At 42.3% G+C, this 26655-nt stretch overlaps 1 protein-coding gene across 1 annotated transcript in view; it reads right to left on the bottom strand.

Annotated features, from left to right (window-relative positions):
- Positions 1–207: 207 nt before the first annotated feature.
- LOC133502501 (PDZ domain-containing RING finger protein 4-like) overlaps positions 208–26655 on the bottom strand; it is a 197358-nt gene continuing 170910 nt past the window's right edge. Inside the window, exons 6-10 of the mRNA XM_061823366.1 lie at positions 24843–24905; positions 22473–22574; positions 20126–20254; positions 15436–16845; positions 208–886 (exon numbers count right to left, since the gene is read on the bottom strand). Coding sequence (XP_061679350.1) covers positions 812–886; positions 15436–16845; positions 20126–20254; positions 22473–22574; positions 24843–24905 — 1779 coding nt within the window. The 3' untranslated portion in view covers positions 208–811. The remainder of the gene's footprint in view (positions 887–15435; positions 16846–20125; positions 20255–22472; positions 22575–24842; positions 24906–26655) is intronic.

Below are 26655 nucleotides of genomic sequence, written 5' to 3' on the forward strand. Positions count from 1 at the left end.
AAAACATGGCCTGAAGTCATTTAATATTACATTATCTTTTTCGTGTAATGAATTTTTTTCACCGCGGTTTAAAATCTAGTTTTATTCAGGAGAAACCATCGCAGTTAAGATTGAGATCATAAAACCACCACCATCATCAAACCCACAGAGCAAAAAAATCATGCAACAAACGCAATAAAAGCAACATACCTCCCACTGTAGGGGCAGTTCATTAATTCCATATGTATACCTGGAAAAGTTGTGGTCCTAAATTATGATGTCATTAAAGGCATTATGAGAGCAATTTACAGTAAGTCTATGCTAACTAACCTTTCATTTGTAGTGAAGGCTGATCAAGTATAATCAAGGTGTAATAAATACTTTACAACATGATCATTACACATCATACACTCAGTATATCAGATTTGTGTAGCTGTTTACATGGTACCCCTATAACGTGCTCCAGTCCACACCCTCAATACAAACAAAGCCACCGAAGTCACGCAAAACCCACACAGGCAAACCACGCCAAGTTCTTTGCTGAATTTGCACAGCAGGAGGTCCCAACCAGGTACAGCAGCCTGTGATGTGAGATTAAAGCGGCCACAGGAGGCTGCCGATCTGGAGGAGCGCGAAGTAGGACACCCAACAAGAGGGTAAAAACCAGTTTAGAACATGGCCTCATGGGGAATGGGGGTGTGACGATATCTTCAAACAAACAGCTGCCACACATGTTGATGCATCGGGAGCCATTAAGTGGAGTGAATGGCGGGGCACGCGACAGGAAGACGCCTTCAGATCGCTCCGCTCATTCCGTGTTTCCTGACAGAATTTAAAAAAAATAAAAGACTTCTTGAAGGGAGAAGCATGGCGCGGTGGCAGGAGTGGGTGTCTTCGCTTGGTCGACCTGGGGGAAAGAGGTAAACAAATACTAAATGATGCAGGGGATGACATTTTATTGTTTTTTTTTTTTTCCGTACTCGGTGACATCAATAATAGAAGTAGATTAAAGGCACCTGGATAGGGAAAACTGAGTGAGACAAACCCCGGGAATAGTCAAGAGAAGGAAAACACAAAAAAACAAACAGGAAGAGAACATTTCTGTCTGACGAGGTGCTAGAGACGCTAATGTACGTCGCAGGTCTCCAGGACCAAAAAAAAGTGAAGATGAGTCAGTGATCGTCCCCCCCCCCCCCCCAAAAAAAAGGACCTTGTCCCACATTCCAATCGCCTTGCCCTTCCAACTGGTAACATCAATACTGGTTGTCCCACTTCTGACACCACCGGCCAGATCATGAGCACAATCTAAGCAAAGGTGTGTGGCGTCACGCTATCTACACATTTAAAGGCGTAACGTCCTTCCGACTCGGCAGACGACGGATCGTCATCCCGCTTCTGACACCGTGCGACAAATAATGTATACAACATTAGGGTGAGAAGCGATACCAGGTATTGGTATCGGCCATACCTTGGCTTGAATGGATCGGGTACTCGTGGCGGCTGCTGGTGTATTTAAGGAAGACACAATCTGACATTAAATACTCCTTGTACTGAAGTGGGGTATAGTTTGATATTTCAGTAAGGTCTTTGTTTACAATTATGTCCTTGTGTTAATTGAAATTGTATCCTGTATATAAAAAAAATGCTACTGGTATCAGTGCTCGGTAAGTACTCAAGAGGGACTACCTGCATTGGTATTTGAACCGTCACACGCGTTATCCTTTAAAAGGGAAACCTGTCCGTTCAGCTTGGCACACATGGATGCTTGCGCCACTTCTGATACCTTTTATCACAGAAGTCAAAGGAGTAGTCGCCTCTACCCAAACGAGGTCAGACCTAAAACCCAGGCTTGTGAAGTTGGGAAAAACTGAAGCACTGACTTCAACAGCAAAGAACCAGACCCTTGGGTATAGCATCCCCCCCATGTAGTAAAACTGTTCCTATCTAGAGCTTCTGATCATTTCTGGCAAGGATTACGTAATAAAAAGTTACATGATGCTAGTGTGTCGTCATTTACCGGAGCTTGTCAAAACTGCAATTTTAACACTTTTTGTTCCCGATTGCTAGTTTTCCAGTCATGTTGCGTCAATTACTGTAGACAAGCCGACGGCAGCACATGAAGAAGCCCGTGTGGATCGACTGCTGCATTAAATCTGCACTTTGTTGGCAAATTAACAGACACCTTGATGCAATTGCTAGTTCTATTCTGTGTAGATTGCCATCGTAGTTCTCTTTGAAAGAGACGTCATTCTTTAAATATTGCCACGATGAAGTGGGCCAACACGGCCGGCGTGTACTCGATGTGCCTAATCTGCAAAACTGTCACCAGTGGGGAGGGATGCGGTAATTCCCAGTGACAAGTTCTGCTGAAACGCAGAGCGCAAACGTCGTCGTAGCGTCCGTGGCATTTGAGCACAAAGCCCGACGTGAGCCGCTGGTGACGGACGGTTTTTGTCAGCCTCCGTCGGCGAGTCGCTGAAGGTCATTCAGCTTTTCGCAGCAATCGCTCATTCATCACTGGCCGTGTTTGTTATTGGCGGGGGAAAAGTCATTGCGCTTTTTTGACGCTCATATTCCATTTCATCGCGACGCAAACCCCATCACGCATGGAAAAGCTGCCGTGGAGATGCTATATGAAAGTGTTCGGCGCTATTATTGCGGAATTTTATGAGGCTAGCCTGACTTCATGTGTATGGCTGGGATTGCAGCCAGCTAGACGGTGCAATCTCAAGCGTTTAAGGCAGCAAAGACACTCCACTATGTAAAAGGAGGAATAAAATTTTCCGGCCAGTGTTGAATTCTATTAAAGAAACACATCACACGGTATGTTGATGTCTTTGGCACTTGGGACAATTCATAGTGACTGAACCAATTGGTTCAAGTCACATCTAATCGAGAAAGAGCTCATAGAAATCAATTTTCCATACCGGCCATCCTGTTCTTTAGGGTTACGGTGAGTTTGATCTTATTACAGGTGATTTTGGGCTAAAGGTGGACTGCACCCTGGACTGGTCGCTAACCTACGAGATGGCACATTTGTTTTCCTTTCAGCTTGTCCCGTTAGGGGTCGCCACAGCGTGTCATCTTTTTTCATCTAAGCCTATCTTCCTCTCTAACACCCACTGTCCTCATCTTTTCCCTCAACACATCCGTCAACCTTTTCTTTGGTCTTCCTCTCGCTCTTTTGCCTGGCAGCTCCGTCCTCAGCACCCTTCTACCAATATACTCACTCTCTCATGTCCAGACCATTGAAGTCTGCTCCCTCTAACCTTGTGTCCAAAACATTCAACTTTGGCTGTCCCTCTAACGAGCTCGTTTCTATTCCTATCCTGAAAGTCACATCTCATCGATAAACAGCTCATAGAAATCAATTTTCTATACCGGCCATCCTGTTCTTCATGGTTATGGCCAGCGGGAGCCAATCACAGGTGATTTTGGGCTAAAAGTGGACTACACTAAGGACTGGGCACCAATTTATCAGAGGGCACACAAAGATTATTCCTCAGATTTACAGCATCATTGAGCGGGACTTGAATTTGCATTGAATTCAGGCAAGTAAACCCAATGTCATCATCGACTCCTGTTAGGAACTGTTCTGTTTTTTTTCTCCTTAAAGTTCTTACAAAAATAGTGCTACATCTACACCAATTGTTACACGCATCCAAAGAAACCGCAGTACTGTGAAACACGGAGGAGGCTCAGTTCTGCTTTAGCGCTATTTTGCTGGACCCGACACGGGGAGTCTTGAATCCATACTGGATGGAATGAAAGCAAGATATGTTTGGTCTTGTGGTTCCTGGCCAGAAATATCTCTTGGATAATAACCCCAAACTGTTAAACTATTCTGCAATGGCCTTCTCATGAGCCCTGATCTAAACCCTATTGATCATCCATGGAAGGAGCTGAATAATCCAACAAAAGGCAGTACACGCACACAAAAAAATGAAAAAAAACTGTCACACTGTACTGCCTTACCCTTGTGACCAAAACCCTTTATTCTGTAAAATTCCATACGGCTTCTTTTTGTTTGATTCTCATCAGAAACGGGAAATGAAATGAGATTGGGGGGGGGGGGGGTAGCGAGCCCTATGGATCACTGGTAATACGAATAGTCCACACACCAACGGCTATCTGGTCCTTCTGTTTCCCATCAACCCGGAAAATATTAGAAAAGCGATTCATCTTACATTGTTAAACAGAATCCAATTTAGCATGTGTCTGCAAGACCTTTTACCGATATATACGTAATAAGCATATGCGTGTGAGAGAACTGATACGGGAAAATGCCGTTGGATAAAAGAATAATGGAGGACGCCATTCATGCGCAAACTTAGTGTGCAGGCTTACTTGGCAAGTCTTGACTGTTGGATTCCGGAATCAGAATCTACGATGAATACCGACATTATGCTTTTATAGGTGTGCTGGCGCCGATCTCAGGTGACATTGGCGAAGAGGTGTATTACGGCCTGGACTGGTCGCCAGCCAATCACGGGCACGGAGAGTACGGGTCAACATGTATTCAGTCCAAAGGACCTTTCTCAGAATCGATCCGTTGTCCAGTGGTGATGGATTTAACGCCCAAAGAATGAAATGACCCAGTCAAGAAGTACAAAAGGTACCAAACTCTAATTTAATTGGATTTTTTTACACTTTCGTCATCTTACTATTGTTTATGATCTTCAAGTAAATCTAAATATCAAAATAAAAATACTTAAAAATGAAATGCAGTTTTTAAAATGGCGATTTTCATTATTCAAGGCGGTAAAAAAAAACTTCAAAGCTACACGGAGCTGTGTGAAAAAGTAATCGCCTCCTTGTTCAATCATTAATAAACTGGAGCTAATCACATTTTTTGGGGGAAGCTGAGTTTATTTTCACTGACTACACCAAAAGTACCTCGAGACCTGTTCAATCAATAATTCTTTTAAGTAGAAGCTCTCTGAAAATAAAACGATCAGAAAAAAGATCTCAAAAAGCTGCAACAAAAGCCCACGAGCCAAAGAATTTCATCAACAAATGAGAAGAAAAAGTAAGGGACCGTCAGTCTGGAAAAGGTTACAAAGTCATTTCTGAAGATTTAGGACTGCAGTGAACCACACAGTGAGAGTTTTATTTATAAAAGAAAACATGGACCAGTGCTGGACCTTCCTAGGAGCGCCTAATCCAGGAGCTCACCAAGGAACCGTGACAATATTTAAACAACTGTAGGCCTCCCTTGCCTCAGTTATAAGGTCAACAATAAGAACGAGAGAGAGAGAAGGAAAAAAAATTGGACCCATGGGAGTCTTCCAGGAGGAAAATCACCGCTGACCAGCGAGAACACAAATGCTGGTCTTACTTTTGCAAAACAAACAAACATCTGAATGAGTCTCAAGACTTTCAGGAGAATATTCTTTGTACCAAAGTTGAACTCTTTGAAAGGTGTGTGCCTCATTCTACAATGAAGAAAATAAGTATTTGAACACCCTGCTATATTGCAAGTTCTCCCACTTGGAAATCTGGAGGGGTCTGAAATTTTCATCGCAGGTGCATGTCCGCTGTGAGAGAGTACGTTTCTTTCGGCTTGTCCCTTTAGGGATCGCCACAGCGTGTCATCTCAGATGAACGCACATATATGTTTGGCACAATTTTTTTACGCCCGATGCCCTTCCTGACACAGCACTTCGCAGGAGATTATCTAAAAATACAAATCCAGAAATCACAATTTATGTTTTTTTTTTTTTAACGATTTATTTGTGTGATACAGCTGCAAATAAGTATTTGAACACTTGAGAGAACATATGTTAATAATTGGTACAGTCGCCTTTGTTTGCAATTACAGAGGTCAAATGTTTCCTGTAGTTGTTCACCGGGTTTGCACACACTGCAGGAAGGATTTTGGCCCACTCCTCCACACAGATCTTCTCAAGTTCAGACAGGTTTCTGGGCTGTCGCTGAGAAACACTGAGTTTCAGCTCGCTCCAAAGATTTTCTATTGGGTTTAGGTCTGGAGACTGGGTAGGCCACGCCAGAACCTTGATATGCTTCTTACGGAGCCACTCCTTAGTTTTCCTGGGTGTGTGCTTCAGGTCATTGTCACGTTGAAAGACCCAGCCACGACTCATCTTCAATGCTCTGACTGAGGCAAAAAGGTTGTTCCCCAAAATCTCACAATACATGGCCACGGTCACCCTCTCCTTAATCCAGTGCAGTCTTCCTGTCCCATGTGCAGAAAAAGATTTGTATCATCCAATTGGTCATTGGCAAACTTAAGACGGGCCTTGACGTGTGCTGGTTTAAGCAGGGGAACCTTCCGTGCCATGCATGATTTCAAACCATGACGTCTTAGTGTATTAGCAACTGTCACCTTGGAAGTGGTGGTCCCAGCTCTTTTCAGGTCATTGACCAGGTCCTGTCGTGTAGTCCTGGGGTGATTCCTCACCTTTCTAAGGGTCATTGAGACCCTACGAGGTGATATCTTGCATTTGGCTCCACTTCGATGAATGAGATTGACCGTCATGTTTAGCTTCTTACATTTTCTAATGATTGCTCCAACAGTGGACCTTTTCTCACCAAGCTGCTTAGCAATTTCTCCGTAGCCCTTTCCAGCCGTGTGTAGTTGCACAATTTTGTCTTTGGTGTCTTTGGACAGCGCTTTGGTCTTGGCCATGTTACAATTTTGAGTCTTAGTGATTGTATGGGGTGGACAGGTGTCTTTATGCTGCTAACGACCTCACACAGGTGCATCTGATTCAGGATAATACATGGAGTGGAGGTGGACTTTTAAAGCTGGACTAACAGGTCTTTGAGAGTCAGAATTCTTGCTGATAGACAGGTGTTCAAATACTTATTTGCAGTTACACACACACACAAATAAATCGTTAAAAAAAAAAATCATACATTGTGATTTCTGGATTTTTCTTTTGAGATTATCTCTCTCAAAGTGGACATGCACCTACAGTGAACATTTCAAACCCCTCCATGATTACCAAGTGGGAGAATTTGCAATATCGCAGGCTGTTCAAATACTTATTTTGTTCACTGTTTGTGGTGTAAATGTAGCACTGCGTTTGGGAAAAGAAGTGTCGTACTAACGGGTTGGTCGTGTGATGGTCTGGGCCTGCTTTGTTTCATCAGGACCTGGACATCTTGCGATGTCCAAGCATGAATTGATATGCTTAATTCCACTCCCAGGAATGGACTGTTAATTAGAATACATTTTTTTCCGATTTCTGTAGTCACTTTTCCCTTTCAGGGTAACTTCAGTGGTGTCGGACATCTGGCATTTCCTTTAATGCCGCTAATTCTACGCTTCTGTCCCGAAAACGATGACAGCACAGAAAATTGCAGCAACAATTCATTTAATGGATTTGCAGTTGACAAATGACATGTTTCGCAGTCCGTGATGTATCTGTTCATATGACCCAGAAGTAATATGTTTTTTTCCCCCAACGCTGGCCTAAACAAAATTGCGCACACTCAAGATAATTAAAATTCTCCACCCCGTAATGATTTTATACAGTAATCTGCTTAAGGACATGACTAATAACGGCAGATGTAATTGATTACACAGCTCGTAGCTTGACTGCGCGAGCTATTTTCTTATTGTTCTCTGGGGTCGCATCCCCCCGCAAGGTGCGCTGGAGGAGCTCTGACCTCAAGTACATTCATTATTTCCCCCAACACGAGCAAGGCAGATTTAGACACAGCATCCCAAGAAAAGTCCAAGTCCCAAGGCGTTTAAACACGATGAAGCAGAGGAGCCATTCGCAATGCACAAGACACAAATGCATTAATCATAATCGAGCCAAAAGTAGTAGTCATGAGCCGTGCAGTTCGGTCACTGTGCAACTTTCTTTTTAGTCTCTACTCGAGTTTAATGAACTCCATACAGTAGAAAGTACAGCAGCTTCAACACAAAGGTTGTCTGAGAAAGGCCACTGCGTAGTCAAGCGCAACCTTTTGAGCTACCAGTCCAACTTCTTACCCACCTGTCTACTTTTTAAAAGTCATTCACCGGCAGACCTCCTAGTTCACGTTTTTTGGCTTCTAAAATCGTCAATCGTCGTCTTCAGTCTTACCTACGTGTCTACTAGCTTCCCCTTGGTCTACTTTTTAAATCTAGTTTCAACGTCCCATCTACTTCCAGTCAACTGTTTTGTACAGCTATCCTCCTGCTATAACATATTAGGACTATTAAGCCACTGTAACATTACACATAAATTGAACATTTAATTATATATACGCACACACAGTACAACCTCGGTTCTCGACCACAATCCGTTCCAGAAGCAATTCGAAAAGTGATTTGTTCCAAAACCGAATCGATATTTCCCATTACAATCAATGGAAAAAGAAATAATGCGTTCTAAGCCCAATAAAATTGGGCTTTAAGCTTTTCCTGATAATAAACTGCATAGTAGAAATACATGTAAAGTTTAAATACTTAATATGTTAAAATAACTTGAGAAATATGTTTGGGTTTTTTTTGCTTAAAATTTATGCTTTAGTAGTCGAGTAAGCTAGGCTGGGAGTGCATTGCCGCATCTGTAGCGACTGGGCCCCCCAAACTTGTAAATATTTTTGGATTAACAAAAGTGCAGAATAACTTTAAACAAACAATAATGAGGGGAATAAAATGAAAAAAAAATGTTTTCCTTTTGACAAAAAATAACGTAAAAAAACATTAACTCTTAACTCGAGTTAACAAAATCTTTGAAACAAAACAAAAATGCAGAAATGCTAATGGAACGGAGCATTATTAAAGTTCACAAGAAAAAAGCAATGAAAAACTATCAGCTACTGTATCAAATCTCTTTGGTGGGGGTGACTCGCCCCCTCCTGGAAGTTCTTTTCTTTTCCCAAAGAACTTATCTTGTGTCTAGTATCTAGTGGGTTCTTTGGAGCCGCGATTGGGCGTTAATATCCTCAATAGGAAGAAAAAACAGTCAGTAAATGTAGCTCCCGGTACATGTCTGCGTACAGAGGCTGAGTTGTACGCAATAAAGCGCTACGTGGGTCAGCTGGTCGGGCCGCACTCGTTATGTTCGAGTACCGATTTTCGTTCAAAAACAGAAGCAAAAAAACCTCGAAATTTTCGTTCGAGAACCGATTTGTTCGGGAACGGGGACGTTCGAAAACAGAGTATTCACTGCATATAGTATATCTATTTTTTTCAGACCAATGAAAATCACTCAGTTGAGACATCCGTTGTTTTCTACTTTTCCACACCGCCCAATAAACTCAAGTTGGGGTAAAGGGCAGAGAATTTGTGGTGTCCGCTATGCAGGGATTCCCAAAGGTCACGAGCAAACGATCATAACAGAGATGGTGTGTGTGTGAGTGATTTGTGAGGAGGCCTGCTATCTAGTTGGCATTTGTGCCAGCACTACTGTTTGAAGTGCGCACGGCTCAGACAAATGCCACCGCGGCTGTCACCTTACGCTTTTTAATTGCACCTGATCGGGTCCGTCAGGGGCTCGGAGGTGAACTTAATTAGCCTGCGAGCAGTTTTGCCGACTTCCCATTGCCTCAAACGACTACTGCGGCTGCTGACCTTCTCACTGTGACGTCACGTGAACTCCCACCTGGTAAATGACAGAGCCGTTCCCAATTGCACCGCTACTAAGCGAAGTCTTCCACGTCCTTTGAGCACGGCAGACCAACTCATACTTGAATGTATGAATAGTCTACGTGTTGTACTAGGTAGAAGAAAACGTGTGTTCGCGTCATGGTGTAAATGATAATGTAAAAATATCAATGATGATTAACTCGAGGGCGGGACGGTGGAGCAGCTGTAAAGCGTTGGCCACACAGTTCTGAGGTCCCAGATTCAATCCCGGACCACACTGTGTGGAGTTTTCATGTTCTCCCCGTGCCTGCGTGGGTTTTCTCCAGGCACTCCGGTTTCCTCCCACATCCCAAAAACATGCAACATTAATTGGACACTCTAAATTGCCCCAAGGCGTGATTGTGAGTGTGGCTGTTTGTCTCGATGTGCCCTGCGATTGGCTGGCAACCGGTTCAGGGTGTACCCCGCCTCCTGTCCGTTGACAGGTGAGATAGGCTCCAGCACTCCCCGCGCCCCTTGTTAGGATAAGAGGCTAAGAAAATGGATGGATGGGTTAACTTGAACCATACAGCGAGTATGAGTCATGGCCCTTTTCTTAGTTGTATATCTGTAAAAAAAAAAAATATATATATATATATATATATACAAATTGAATTCCTATGAAGTTGGGATATTACGTTAAATAAAAACAGAATACAATGATTTGCAAATCATGATCTCATCATCTACGGTCCATATCATCATCGAGAGGTTCAGAGAATCAGGAGAAATCACTGCATGGAAGCGGCAAGGCCAAAAACCAACACTGAATGGCCGTGGACCTTCGACCTCTCAGGAGGCACTGCATCCAAAACAGACATCGGTGTGTAAAGGATATCGGCACAAGGGTTCAGGAACACTTCTGAAAACCAATGATAGTAAATACAGTCCTATGCTAAATTCGAAATTTCAACTTAGATGATGCAAAGCAAGAGCCATAATTTTGGCTTTTTGCCGTCGGGCCCGATCCGTACCCCCCCACGAAGAGTTGAGGGTATATTGTCACTGAAAACTAGTCTCTTGGTCTTCAAGGAGCAGTGGAAATGCTCTAAAATGGCTGGCAAGACTGGGAACTTTGCTTTGAATGACTTTTCTGTTCTTAGGATTAATGGCACACATGTGGTCTTCAGACCCTGAAAAGGATGTCATCTGCTAGCCAATTTTCTTTGTTAAATTAATCAAAGACAAGCCAGTCAAATATTTTATATGTACCTGTGAGAAAAGGTCTTGGACAAAGCCAAGAAGTAGAGTACGCCTTGTGATCTTTAAACAATTATTCACATTATCCATTTTTAAAAATTATCCTCACCCACTGATTTCTCATTTTTTTAAGGGTGAAAAAAATACTGTTTATGGGTACAGGTAACTTTCCGGCACCTATTGAACCAAGATTACATCAAGATCTTCGCTTATACGGAACGCGAGGACCACGCTGGAGACACTGAGCCGCGGCAACTGTTGTGTTCGTCCCGCTCACATTAAAAATTCAACTTACGACAACGCATTTAGCAACGCCGCGTGGCGACGGGACCGTGATGATGATGATGAAGCGGTCGCTCCCTCCTAATGAACATAAAGCCATCCGAGTGGAAGGCCGTTTTAATTGAAATCTCCTCCGGCTGCAACGCTCGACGCTGGCAGGAGGAGAGGGGAAGTCGGGGGACGATGGATGTTCCCTCCACGAGTCATTCACTTTGACACTAGGGGCCTCCAGAAATCAATGCTAACCCATTTTACCGAGACGTCTAAATTCTTACTCAGCTACCATACCTACAACCCAAAACTTTTTGCATACCTGTGCCTTATACGTAACTATCCGCCTTCAAACTATGTTCTTCCGTACTTTCTCCATTTTGTCTACCCACCTTTACTTACCTACAGTATCTTCTTTGCACAGCCTGTCTTCTTACCTCCATATTGTCAGATTTGCTTCCTCCTAACTTCTTCGCTACATACTATATGTTCTGATGGACCCAACTTTTTTTTTTCCCCACCTTACCGTTCTTGCCTTCTTACTGTCGCGCCATCGACTCTGTCTTACCCATCTTCCTTACGTACCCATTTTTCTGACCTTCTTACTGATTTACCTGCTTCATAGTGACTTTTCTCGCTCCAGCGACATTTTCCGACCTACGTTCCTATTTATCTTTTTAATTGACCTATATTTTCACCTCGGAGGCATGGTGAAAGATTGGTTAGAGCGTCTGCCTCACAGTTCTGAGGACCGGGGTTCAAATCCAGGCCTCGCCTATGTGTGGTTTGCATGTTCTCTCCGTGCCTGCGTGGGGTTTCTCCAGGAACTCGGGCTTCTTCCCAAATTCCTAAATTCTCCGAAGGTGGGATCGTGAGGGTGACTCGGTGTTTGTGTCTACGTGCCCTCCGATTGGCTGGCAATCAGTTTAGGGTGTACCCTGCCTCCTGCCTGAAGACAGCTGGGATACGCTCCCGCGACCCTCGGGAGGATAAGCAGCTCATACACTGGACGGCTATTCTCTCACTGTCCCAACTTCTTCATTCCATCTACCTTCTTTCCTCCATATTTATTAAGCAAACTACTTTTCTTGTTTTATGTAGCTTCATACCTACCTCGATGTACAAAGAAATTAAATCCCCACTGTTTGAGCCCAGAATGTATTAAAAATGTCAATAGTGTTCTGTCGATAAAATCGTGCATCGTTTTTCATTTTGTTTCAATCAGTTAAATGTACGAGACTTTCATCACAAACGGCTATCGCGTTACCATCATTCATATGAATACTTCCTTCGGCATACAAGAAGGGCAGGGTCCATGGTAATCAGAACCATTAAGGTGAAATGTATCTTAAGACGACAATGTATTTGAAACGTTCATCACTTTTGGCTTTTTTGCCATCTTGTATTGTTTATCATTCTTTCTCGGTGAGATCGAAGAAAAGCAGCTGAGTTTCAAACCTGTTCAAAAGCAAAACTTATGTTTTTTTTTTTTTTTTTTTTTTACACAATTTATTGTCATTTATTTTTGCAAAGAGCACCATCATCACATTGGTTTTTTTTTTCCTCAACTGGCTACACATTTGCCGACTACGCGTTCACGTGGAACCATGGCACACGGACTCAAAACAAAGACAAAGGGCTCCGCTCTGGCATGTGAAATTTACATTTCCTTTGAACAAGAACTTCACATGGAAATAAACTACAACTTCAATTTCAGTTTATAATCAGAGATCCAATCAGCTGAGTCCTGCTCAGTGGCAAACTATACAATTCAGGTATGGAACAAAAAAAAAAAAATTCTTAGAAAAACAATCTGGAAAATGCAACAAAAAATAAAGTATGACTTTTAATACGAAGCCTTTTGTTATGGATTTGTATCTTTCATACCTGAACTGGCACAGCTGGAACAACTTTGTTATTGCAATAGTTTGTGGACACGAAGTGGGCACAATATTAGGTACAGCGGCAAGAGAAATTCCATAGTAATGCTCAATTTTGGGAGTTATTATTTTATCACAATGAGATTTGTCTCTAATATTTTAGTTACCATATACCAGTACAGCAGTATAGGTAAAGAGAGCCAAGTACTGCAAACTCATGTCATCAGTCTTATATGAAGGCAGATTTTGGGAACCAGCTTTTATTCGACTGTACCTAATGAAGTGTCCATTGAGTGTACATACATGTTGCATCTCAATAACTTACAATATTGTAGAAAATAAAATTCATTTTAGTAGTTCAATTGAAACAGTAAAACTCAAGGTATAGATACACAAATATTTCGTGATTTTATTTCTATGTGATATAGATAGTTCACCACATCAAGAACCAATCAAAATGTTTTTCATACGTCAGCGATGTGGGAATTGGCCTTCTGAAAATGAATCAGTATAGTATGAGTTTCACTTTGAATTTCACCCCTAAAATGCACTTTTTTAACAATATTCTAATTTATGGAGATGGACCTGTCACAATACCTGGGATGTGGAACCCTGTAAATATTGCGTACAGCGGGGGTCACCACTATGGCGCATGCGGGCACCGGCTCGAGGTCTCTCAAGGTCCACATTGCCATTTTGCCAGAGTGTTGCAGGAGCGGCCACTTGAAAATTTATTGAAATAAAGTGAAGGAATATTGACATGTATCCATTTCCTCCCTTGTTAAATCACTGTTGATAACGGGTGAAAAATCACTAACATGTTCAGTATCTTTAGATCGATCAAAATCATTATTCACCCCCTGTGGGGCAGGGGGGATGGGGTGGGGCGTAATCAGCAAGGTTGACCATATAAATTTCTGCCTCAAGGCAATAAAAAATATTAATAAAAGCATATTTGCGTCACCTGGACCAAATTTGTGTTTCCCGGACCCATGTGACCACTGACTTTTATCGCAGATAGAGCGCAATTGTTGGGCCAGTGAAAAACACTGCCAAAAACGACAGAGGATTGTCTGTTTTTTTTTTTTTTTTTTTAAACAGACTATTGTGTAATGTGTGTAATATACTGTACACACAACATGTATGAATGAGTTGAATGGTAGTGTTTTTGTTTTGATATAAAATGGTAATTGCTAGTGTGCTAATGCTAATCACGAATGCTAAGCATGTAAAGGTCCACTGTCATGAAATGCATGATTTTTAGTATGTTATTAATGAAAAATGGGCAGCCGATATGGACCCATCAGTTTTTTCCACCACAAAACATGATTTTGACGTATACGGCTTTTTGAAACTCCCGCCATGAAAATCCTCTTGCGGGATTTGTTTTCGAGAAGAAGCAGGAAGTGACGTACTAGGCAGTCGCGCACTCAAGCGGTCTCGTCTGTTTCTACTAGTTTTACCTGCTGTAATGTACCTCGTTGTTCCTTCGTGTTAGCTAAAATGCCGGCTTGTTGTATTGTTGGATATTGCTCGAACACTTGGGAGGACGGATTCGCTCTTCATACTTTCCGAAAGATCCGGTTCGTCGTGAAAAATTGATTGCACAGGTGCAAACGACGAGAGCGGAGGTGGATAGGCCGGGGAGGTGATTTGGCCGTGATCCGCATATCATCTAAATAAGGCTCGAAAAAATAGGGTAATCCGGCCTCGGTAACTTCACTCGGTTGTGAGATGTTCTTTTCTTCGAAAAGTGCTTCCGTGTCAGAAGGGGCGTGTTCGTCTCATACAGCGTGTTTTCAGTGGCGAATGTCTGGGGTGATGTCACGGGCAGGAGATGCAGCCAATATGGCGACCACTTGGATGTCGAATGAGACTTCCGCAACTTTGCGGATGGATGACTCGCTCTCCGCTTGTATTTATTTTTTCCTACAGACATTGAAGTGAATAATGTTATATGTATTTTTCATTACAATATCTATTTTAGAATGTTTATAGGGATATGACACTTGGGCTTTAACATATGCTCAGAATTAACATTCAATGGTAACAGTCCTAATTATTATTCGACATATAGAAAGGTAATTTGAGCAAATTTCTCATATCAGAAGTGTATTAAACTGGTAGCCCTTGGCATGGTTGGTGACCCCTGGTGTAGACACTTGGGTGTTGAAGGGAGATATTTGACAAAAAAAAGGTAATGAGACCCGCTGGATTTTCCATTGAAACACGACACACAAAACAAAAACATGTTTGAGTCGTATAGTTTTGCAGAAAATGTGAAAATAGGCGACAAAGTCCTCAATGTGTAGAAAAACGTCCAAGGGAACGCCATGTCGCCACAGATAAACTCTTTACAAAATGCTATTTGGGTGTACAAAGTGTGAAAAATACTCCTATTGTCCTCATAAAAACAAACGCCACATTGAACGAGGCAATTAGATTAATACCACCGCGGGTAGAAAGTACCTGTTGGTTTTACACAGTAGTGACCGAGAGGAAGGCGTTGTGTACCTGGGCTCCTTCCGGAGCTTTGGTCCCGTGCGTCATCAGCTCCTGAATGGTCATCCAGTTGTCGAGGATCTTCTTGTTGCGCTTTTTCATCATCTTCTTGTGGCTGAGCTCGATGATGCTGACCTCCTTGCGGCTGGCCTCACCGCCGCTCTGCGGGTTCTCTTTCAGGCTCTCCAGGCGGCTGCGCTGCATGAACTCGCGGCGCTTCCTCTGCTCTTTGGCGCGCACCAGGTGCTGCTTCCTCTCCTCCTTGCTCCAGTAGCGACCCATCTTCATCTCGCTCATGGCGTCATCGTCCGTGGTCATGCCGCCACTGCGCTCCTCCTTGATCTTCAGCGCCCGTTCCCGCAGGATCTTGTCACGGACCGGCCGCTTGGTGACGTAGCGCGTGCCGTCGCTGCGGATCTTCACCTTCCACTCCATCTTGGGCTCGTCCAGAAGGAGAGGCGGCGCCTGGGGCTCCTTGTTGCACACGCTGAGCAGGCTGAGCTGGCTCTGGGCGTACTCCACGGCCGAGCGCTGCTGGACCAGCTGCATGTAGCTCTGGTAGTGGCGGGCGTGCGCCGGGATGTTGGCCTGCCGATGCTGGGAACTGTGTGATGGAGAGAAGTAAGGGATCTGGGACACCCGAGGCTTGGATTTGGCACGGCGCCGGTCCTCCCCGGGTTGGAGCATCTGCTCCGACTCGGAGGGATTGCTGTGGTCCGGGCTGCTGCTTTTGCCAAGGAGTGGGGCCTGGCAACCCGGTACGGGGCTGGGACTGAGCGAGGGTCCGGCGGCGAGGCTGCTGCGGAGGTTCCTCTGGTTGGTGAGGCTCACGATCCTCTGGAGAGAATGCTCCGGGGAGCGATCCATAGCCAGAGGGGTACTCCGGGAACTCTCGGCCGTGTTATACGCGCTGGAGCTTTCCTTGTCCGACTTCTCCAACCTCTCGTTGATGTCTGCCAGCTTCCCTTTGCTGGGCTCCCCTCGATGGGGACTCGCTGACCGCTGGCCGTTGCGCAGCTTGTGGGCCTGCATGATGTTCTGACACTCTAGTTCGATACTGCGCAGCTCCTCGTTGAGCATGCGCAGCTCGTGCTGGACGCTGCCCGGTTCGCCGACGCTGCACTCGATGGTGCTGCGGCGGCTGTAGAAGAGGTCATACTCCCCGCTGTTCCGGATTTGGCACTTGAGCTCCAGCAACTGCTGGAAGCGTTCACCCTCCGCCGCCTCCTCGTCCCCGTCGTCGTCCTCCTGGCCTTCTGGGCGGCGCGGGTCCGGGTTATCCCGGAGGCGCTGCGACAAGCGACTCTGGATGTGCGCCAGGACGTTGTGCTCGGAATTGTCTAGTTCCTCTTGCAGGACTTGACCCCCGTCCTGATTTTGAGGGAGCGTGGAGCAAGTGGGCTTGTCGTCGTCATCGTCCTGCTGCAAACAACATCATACACACGCTTTTACTTCTTGTCTAAAATTTCACCCTGGGACCTGCTTTTTCCTATTGTTACAAACTCGTGATTCACTTTAATTCAAGGTAAGCATTTTTTTTTTTTGTTAAAAAATAGCCTCTGAAAACATGTACAGTACATTATTTACATTTCAAATGACTTTGATATACCACCAAAAGCATATTGCTAGCCATGACATCGGTTAGCCAGAGCCTAGCACTATAGAACTCGTGAATGTGACGTCACCATTTTCACGCCGCCATATTGCCGGTCAAAAAGAGCTGCTCGACAGTGTGGGGGAGATTGAACCGGAGCAGAATATTCACAATGCCCGAGACCTGTTGTGCTGTTGGATGTTACAACAGACGAGACAGATATTCAAAAAGGTTATTCTATGGAATACCAGCTGAAAAGACGAGAAAAGATCGATGGATTTCGGCAATTAAACGTGACGGATGGTGCCCGACCAAATACACACGACTGTGTAGAGATCACTTCACTTTAGGTAGGAATTATTCTTCTCAATCTCAAATTCCCAAGAAGTATTTATAATGCCAAGTTGTCTCATTTGAGAATATTGCATTAAAAAAAAAAAAAGACGGGAGTCTCTAACGTACACGGAAGCGTGTTGTGGCCACACGTTAAATTTCAGTAAACCTCTCCGTGATATAAATGATAAAATAAAAATAAATAAAATGTGAATTGTTCTCAAATGACTCCAATGCGTATTTAAAAAAAGAAAATAAACCGTCGATCACACAGAGGATTACGTAGGTTAACGTGTGGCTGCAACACGCTTCCGTGTACGGGGGCTGAAGCCTATCCCAGTGGTTTTTTTTTTTTTTTTTGAAATACACATTGGACTCATTTGAGAACAATTCATGTTTTTAAAAAGTCTGTCACGGAGAGGTTTACTTTAACGTGTGGGCGCAACACGCTTCATGTACGGAGACGCCGACTCGCTGTCTTTTTTTTTTTTTTTTTCCAATCATAGTGAATGAATGCGAGTTCGTGTAAAACCAGGGGTCATTTATTTAAATATTGGTATTTGTATTGAAAAAATCCGAGTGGCTCCATCACTGTGTGGGATTTATTCTTGATTGAGAACAGATCCAGCAAGGAAGTATTCGTATGCGTCCAGACTTTTAGACGCTTTCAAACTCTTCCGTGTAAATCTGGACAGCTTTCTCACCAGATCCATTTGTAGATCCAGTTGTCCAAGACAAGCGGAAGCGGGTTAGCAGTCCACTTTCTTATCGGCAAAAACATCCGACTTCGGCATTAAATATGGGTCCTCTATGCCAAGTGTCTCTCATTCTTCCACGTACCTTCGTTTATTATCACCTTCTAAATGTTAAACGGTATCATACAAAACTCTGGTCGAGCCGTGCTATAAGACGTATATTCGTGCCGTCTCCAACTGACTTAGCATTGAGCAATGCTTTGCTAGACCGTCAATATGGCCAGTCACGTGACTTCGGTGACGTAGGTGCACAAGCTCTATATTCGTTTATGGTTTCCTGTCGCTCATCTCATTGGATTCCTGTGGGAACACTTCTGTACAGTAAGGAGGGAAAAAAACATTTTTTTTTTTTTTTTTTAAAAAAAATAGCCTCTGAAAACATGTACAGTACATTATTTACATTTCAAATGACTTTGATATACCACCAAAAGCATATTGCTAGCCATGACATCGGTTAGCCAGAGCCTAGCACTATAGAACTCGTGAATGTGACGTCACCATTTTCACGCCGCCATATTGCCGGTCAAAAAGAGCTGCTCGACAGTGTGGGGGAGATTGAACAGGAGGAGAACATGCACAATGCCCGAGACTTGTTGTGCTGTTGGATGTTACAACAGACGAGACAGATATTCAAAAAGGTTATTCTACGGAATACCAGCTGAAAAGACGAGAAAAGATCGATGGATTTCGGCAATTAAACGTGACGGATGGTGCCCGACCAAATACACACGACTGTGTAGAGATCACTTCACTTTAGGTAGGAATTATTCTTCTCAATCTCAAATTCCCAAGAAGTATTTATAATGCCAAGTTGTCTCATTTGAGAATATTGCATTAAAAAAAAAAAAAAGACGGGAGTCTCTAACGTACACGGAAGCGTGTTGTGGCCACACGTTAAATTTCAGTAAACCTCTTCGTGATATAAATGATAAAATAAAAATAAATAAAATGTGAATTGTTCTCAAATGACTCCAATGCGTATTTAAAAAAAGAAAATAAACCGTCGATCACACAGAGGATTACGTAGGTTAATGTGTGGCTGCAACACGCTTCCGTGTACGGGGGCTGAAGCCTATCCCAGTGGTTTTTTTTTTTTTTTTTTTTGAAATACACATTGGACTCATTTGAGAACAATTCATGTTTTTAAAAAGTCTGTCACGGAGAGGTTTACTTTAACGTGTGGGCGCAACACGCTTCATGTACGGAGACGCCGACTCGCTGTCTTTTTTTTTTTTTTTTTTTCCAATCATAGTGAATGAATGCGAGTTCGTGTAAAACCAGGGCTCATTTATTTAAATATTGGTATTTGTATTGAAAAAATCCGAGTGGCTCCATCACTGTGTGGGATTTATTCTTGATTGAGAACAGATCCAGCAAGGAAGTATTCGTATGCGTCCAGACTTTTCGAGGCTTTCAAAATCTTCCATGTAAATCTCGATGACTTTCTCACCAGATCCATTTGTAGATCCAGTTGTCCAAGACAAGCGGAAGCGGGTTAGCAGTCCACTTTCTTATCGGCAAAAACATCCGACTTCGGCATTAAATATGGGTCCTCTATGCCAAGTGTCTCTCATTCTTCCACGTACCTTCATTTATTATCACCTTCTAAATGTTAAACGGTATCATACAAAACTCTGGTCGAGCCGTGCTATAAGACGTATATTCGTGCCGTCTCCAACTGACTTAGCATTGAGCAATGCTTTGCTAGACCGTCAATATGGCCAGTCACGTGACTTCGGTGACGTAGGTGCACAAGCTCTATATTCGTTTATGGTTTCCTGTCGCTCATCTCATTGGATTCCTGTGGGAACACTTCTGTACAGTAAGGAGGGAAAAAAACATTTTTTTTTTTTTTTTTTTAATAGCTCTCCATGACCCACCAGTTGAGAATCCCTCTTGTAAAGTACCTAAGTCAAGGTCACATTTGAAGAGTTTTTTTCCTCGTATGTATTAGGGGTTCCTTTTTCATTTTGCGGACAAACAAAGTCAGCCATGCAGTCACCCGGAGCACACGTCCGACCTGTTCGCTCTCGTGCTCCTCCTGGAAGGCGGCCAACTCCATCTCCTCGTGCCGCTGTTCCTCCAGCATTTCCATCTTGAGCTGCTCCAGGAACTCGCTGTGCTCGTCATCCAGCCAGGCCTCCTCCAGCTGCGGACGCAGGAAATTGTTATTTACGGGCCCGTGTCGAAAAACAAACTAGTCGCCTGCTCCGCGCCGACGTTCCGTTGGGATTGACCGGCGACATTATGAGCTAGTGTTTGTCTCCGCGTAATCCATCTCTTTAGTTTCCCCCGCCGGACCGGAATCATCCGAATCGAAAGATTTTTTTTACAATTTACGACGGAGCGATGCTTTTTAATTACAAATGGCCGCCGGCTTATCTATCTGCACTGCGGCGCGGGTTCTTCTGCTCATTCGGCCGCGGGCCTGAACCCGCTCCGCATAAGCATGCCATTAGCTTTTATGGCTTAGCGTCGGAAGTCAATTACTGTGGCGCTACATAAAAAAAAAAAAAAGGAGGACTTGATGAGGTCCCTCACTGGTGGCTTCTGAGACTGGTTTTGCCGTAAAGACGGAAGGAAAGAGGAATCAAACTCCACACTGATGAGGGTGAACTTAGAGTCCAAACTATGGCTCAAGGGCCATTTCCAGGCCACCGTCTATTTTTCGTAGCCTGCGGCATATAAGAAAGATTAAATTGACACAGGTCGTGTTGTTGGCCTGCGTTCTACAAATTGCTTTGAACACAAGTCCAAATTCTTAGTGTAAAGTCCTTGGAACAAAAAGATGAGATGCCGATCTAAATATCTAAATCTAAATGCCTTTTTTTGCGCGTGACCCCATCATTGAAAGTTAGCAGTGATGGGACAGAAATCAAATGCGAGGACAACCTTTGAACAGGAAACAAAACCTTGGTCTTCTTTGTCCTGGCTGCTCAGTACAAAATGGTGAAATAAATCAAAAACAAAGCAAAACAAATTTATTTGTCTAGCGCATTTCATACACGAGGTAACTCAACTAGTCCAGCATGTACAAATCTCTCGCTTCAAGTCAGGCGGGCTTTGCTCGAGCTCAACTGTCAAAATCACCGCACATCGATTGATGCCACCAAACATGACTCACTCACACCAGGCGATTGACCCTTACACACACACACACACACACACACACACACACACACACTACTTGCTGAAATAGAAAAAGTGTGACCCCTGGTGTTCGTATCGGGAAACAACCTCAGTATTACCGTAATTCCCAGCCTACAGAGCGCACCTGGTTATAAGCCTCACCCAGTATATTTGTAAAGGAAATACTATTTGGTATGTAGATAAGCCGCAGTTGTGTAAAAGCCGCAAGTGAAACATGAGATATTTACAAAGAAAGACAGTACAGAAAGAGATTAACGCTCAGGCTAGCGTCGGTTAAAAAAAAAAACATACTGGTAAAAATCACTGAAACGCGGCAGTAACACACTAGTGCAGCGCTAACAGGGCCGGACCGGTAAAAGTCACTTCCTCGGCACATCTATTCCACCGGTCTCACTCTTACCTTTTGCGCTCGAGTGCCCCCTCGCGGCCGTTAGAAAGGCATCACCGCATAAACCGCAGGGTTGAAAGCGTGTGGAAAATAAGTCACGGCTTATAGGCCGGAAATTACGGTATTTGTTGAATACATACATTAGCTGGAATAGGCTCCAGCGACCCTTGTGAGGATAAGCGGCTTGGAAAATGCAATGGAATGCGTCAGCGGCAGTAAACAAATGACTCAGGTGACGGATATAAACATCAAAGGCAGTCGATGACTTAATCTTTTTGGATCGTCGTTTGTGGTTTATTTATACTTTACGCGATTAATAGAGGCAATCAACGTTTTTAGGAGGCATCAATTACTGGCGGGGGAATGCTAACAGGGCCGGACTGGTAAAAGTCACTTCCTCGGCACATATATTCCACCGGTCTCACTCTTAACCTTTGCGCTCGAGTGCACCCTTGCGGCCGTTGGGAAAAAAAATGCACAAACCGCATAAACCACAGGGTTGAAAGCGTGTGAAAAAAGTCACGGTTTATAGGCCACAAATTACGGTATTTTGGCACAATTGTCAAGGTAGAAGCAGACTGCCACGGCGGCTGTCGTTATTTTAAAACAAGGTAAAGAGAGGAAAAGAGCAAGAAATAATGATGTGTGTGTCGATATTTTAAAGGTTATTGGCAATGCTGGGACCATTGATTGACTGTACTTGTGTATTCTGGTGGCATAATCATAAGCGCTGTGGCAAATGGATGAAGGAATTGGGGGGAAAAAAAAGAGATTTGTGGTGGGTGATTCAAAAGCTGCATCCCATAATATGGCGTGAACGCTTTCTAACCTGCATCTCGGGCCTGGCGACCAGCAGCAGGATGCTGCGACACTCTTCGTTGGAGAGCGCGGCCACGGCCTCCTCTCGGTCCTGCACATCCCGGCCATTAATCTGAAGATGACAACCCGAACCGGATTAGCGCCAGACAAAGGCCCACACACGCGCGCGCACACCGTGAAGTAGTTAAACGGGCAAAAAAAAAAAAAAAAAAAAAAACCAAAAAAACAGGTCAGCTCATTTGCAATAAAAAGCCCCGAGCGCAACAACGCGGCGGCGGTTATTATCAATGGGACGGCGTGTACATACATCCCGCCGTACAATTAACTGGCCGCTGACAGTGAGCGTCCATCTTTTCGCCGGCCAGACTAATGGCGCTGTCGTTGGTGGAAAATAGTGCCAGTGTAAGTGTAAACAACCCCCCCCCCCACACACACACACTCAACACCTCACCCCCAAGCCCAACTCCTGAATCAGATCACTGACACAATTAGACACGACAACATAGAGTGTAAAAGAACGATATACAGTGATGAAATTAAGCCTGAAAATAAAAACTTGTGTTAAATGCCACATCATTATGTCACAATGTCAAAATTTAGACTTCATAATATTACAACCAATTGACAGCTTACTTTGTCATAATACTGGTTGAATATTTTGACTTTGAAACACTATGAAAATGACAGCATTGTGTTTTGAGTTAAAAAAAAAAAAAATATATATATATATATATATAAATCTGGAATTGTACAAGGATAATGCAATAATATTTGGAGAAAAACATACATAAGTGTAGAATAATGTAATCTTACAGGAATAAAGTTGAAATATTACAACAAATCTAAACCTTTGACATTGCTATATAAGAAATAAACAAAATAAAATATGACAAAAAGTCACAATATTAGTCCTTTTACAAGAATAAAATAAGAATAAAGTTGTAATCTTACAGGAATAAAGTTGGAGTATGACAAATTTGAATCTTTCACATTGCTGAATTAGAAATAAATAAAATGACAAAAAGTCACAAGATTAGTCACAATGCTATATTAGAAATAAACAAAATAAAATGTGATTAAAAAGTCACAAGATTAGTCATTTTATGAGAATAAAATCATAATTTTACGGGAATAAAGTTGTAATATTGCTAGAATAAAGTTGTTATGCTACAGGAATAAAGTTGGAATATTAAGACAAATTTGAACCTTTCACATTGCTATCTTAGAAATAAACAAAATAAAATGTGATAAAAAGTCAAGATTAGTCATTTTACAATAATAATTTTACAGGAATAAAGCTGTAAAATTGCTAGAATAAAGTTGTAATGTTACAGGAATAAAGTTGGAATATTATGACAAATTTGAACCTTTCACATTGCTGTATTAGAAATAAACAAAATAAAATATGACAAAAAGTCAAGATTAGTCATTTTACAATAATAATTTTACAGGAATAAAGATGTAAAATTGCTAGAATAAAGTTGTAATGTTACAGGAATAAATTTGGAATATTCTGACAAGTTTGCATCTTTCACATTACTATATTAGAAATCAACAAACTATGACAAAAAGTCTCAAGATTACTTATTTTACAAGAATAAAATCAAACTTTTGGGAATAAAGCTATAATATTACTAGAATAAAGTTTTAATGTTACAGGAATAAAGTTGGAATATGATGACAAATTTGAACCTTTCACACAACAAACAAAATAAAATATGACAAAAAGTCACATGATTAGTAATTTTGCAAGAATAAGTTTACAGGAATAAAGCTGTAATATTGCTAGAATAAAATTGTAATGTTACAGGAATAAAGTTAGAACATTATGACAAATTTGAACCTTTCACATTGCTGTATTAGAAATAAACAAAATAAAATGTGATTAAAAAGTCACAAGATTATTCATTTTACAAGAATAAAATCAGAATCTTACGGGAATAAAGCTGTAACATTCCGAGAATAACAAAAAATTGCAATGTAATGTGTCATTATATTAGGGAGCTAATTAGAATAAAGTAGTATGGTATCGATAATAAAGTAATATTACAAGAATAGATTTACAGAAATACTTTATAGTGTTATTTAGGACAGCGTTATTATGCTAGTTGAACACAATTTTTGGTTTTTGGCTGCTTCCAATTGGCCAAAGCATATCAAATCAATGAATGATGTGACAACTTCAAGAAGTAACATTCACTCTGCGAGCCTTGCACCCCCCCCCCCCCCAAAAAAAAAAAAAAATGTTGGTGCTAAGTTCATAAGTAGAACAGCCGGGGGGGCTATTCTCTCCTTTTAACAGGCACAATGACAGCTGCGGGACACCCATTGAGACTGAGCAGTTTTTTTTTTTAATAACATTTTTTTGTTTTTCCCATACCTGTAGTATGCGGTCCCCCTCTCGGATGCGACCGTCTTTGGCGGCGATGCTGTTGGGACAGATCTGCAGAAGGAGACAACATGACGCAACGGGGTTAGGTCAGAACCGAGACCAGAGACCCGGGCGATCATCACTCAAACCTGACACGGCGTGCACCTGCTATGGCTAATGTGAAACAACAAGGGGGCGGGGCTTATATGTGTGTGTCTGTGGGTGGGTGGACCAATTCTTTTTATTGTCTCAGAGGATGCCGTGGCACTTCATCTTCATCATTCTCCGCTCCGATAACAGAGCAACAGTCATTAAACTGGTGGTGGCTCGAGACAGATCCGAGGGTGTGGGGGGGGGGGGGGTGGACTCCAGAGAACAAAGGGAACTGAAGGTTATATTGTGTGTAGTTGTAAGGGTGCTCGCGACTCGAGTCAACTAAAACTACCCAAATGCAAGCGTAAAGTCACCTTATTACGACAACGAAAGTGTAGGCGAGAAATAGGTGTCACAATAAAATAACACAACGTTATGAGGAAAGTCAAAATGTTCCTCTTTTTTTATGTGATGACAATAAATTGAAATGTTGCAAGGGTAAGGTTGTCGCAGGTTAAAGTTGCGAGAAGAAAAAAGTCACAAGGTTACAGCAATAAAAACACTGGAGAATCAAATCACGTTACAGGGAAAAAAAGCAGTGATACAAAAATGCAATTTTACAAAAAAAGGTAATGTAATGTTATCAAAAGAAAGTCATAATGTGAGGAGAAGAAAGTCATTATAAACAAAATTGCAGCATTAAAAGAATGAAGTCAAGTTACGGGGAATAAAGATGTAATGCAACGGGAATAAAGCTGCAATTTTACTTTATGAATATATTGTGTAACGCTATGAAAAAAGAAAAATGGACAATTACGAGAATAAGGTCACAAGGTTACGGAAATAAAGAGGTAATATTAAGAAAAGTCTTAATGGTACAGGAAGGTTGTGTTGAGGAATATGTAAAAAAAAAAAAAAAAAAAAGTAAAGGTCCAATTTTACAATCATAAAGTAACGATAAAAAAGTTCAATTCAACATTAATTTGATGTAATGTTAGGACAAAATGTCAATGTGACAAAAATACATTTGTATTGATATGAGATGTAAAACTATGAGCACACTTAACATAGGAAAATGTACTATTACAAGGACAAAGTAAAAAGCATAAAACTAAGAAATCGTAATGCCACGAGGAAAAAAATAAGTCATAATATTACAACGAGAAAAACAATTCTACAGGTTAGGAGAATTAAAATATAGGGCTATGGCAGTAAAATATTTCAGGAATGGAGATGCAATGTTCCCAAAAAAAAAAAAACTTGTGAGGGGGACAAAGTACAAGAGAAAATTTATGAGAAAAAAAGTTTGTAGTGATGACAAAGTCACAAGATTACAAGTCGTACTGCTGGGGAAAAGGTTAGAAGAATAAAAATGGGCTTTACAACAAAAAAAGAAATGTAACAAAAATTTTAAATGTTATGAGAAGGACATACTGGTACAAGGTCAAAGCTGGAACAAGGGAATCGAACGTTATCGTGTGTGTGAGGCAGATCACGACGACCCCAAACTTACTGCTCACAAAGGCATGGCATTAAAAAACGAGTTTTGCTTCAACACTAATGGCAAGATTATTGTGCATGTCAGCTAGAATGAAAATCCATCTCGTTGAACTATGGAAATTCATCTTTGAATCATATACAGTACCCTCTGAATTCTGAGAAAAATTCAGTAACGTTGCAAAGTGAGACAACCTTCTATAGGGTTCGGTGCTGCGTTCAAGATCGACGA

Source organism: Syngnathoides biaculeatus, chromosome 6, assembly GCF_019802595.1.
Source record: "Syngnathoides biaculeatus isolate LvHL_M chromosome 6, ASM1980259v1, whole genome shotgun sequence".
In the NCBI taxonomy this organism is placed as follows: domain Eukaryota; kingdom Metazoa; phylum Chordata; class Actinopteri; order Syngnathiformes; family Syngnathidae; genus Syngnathoides; species Syngnathoides biaculeatus.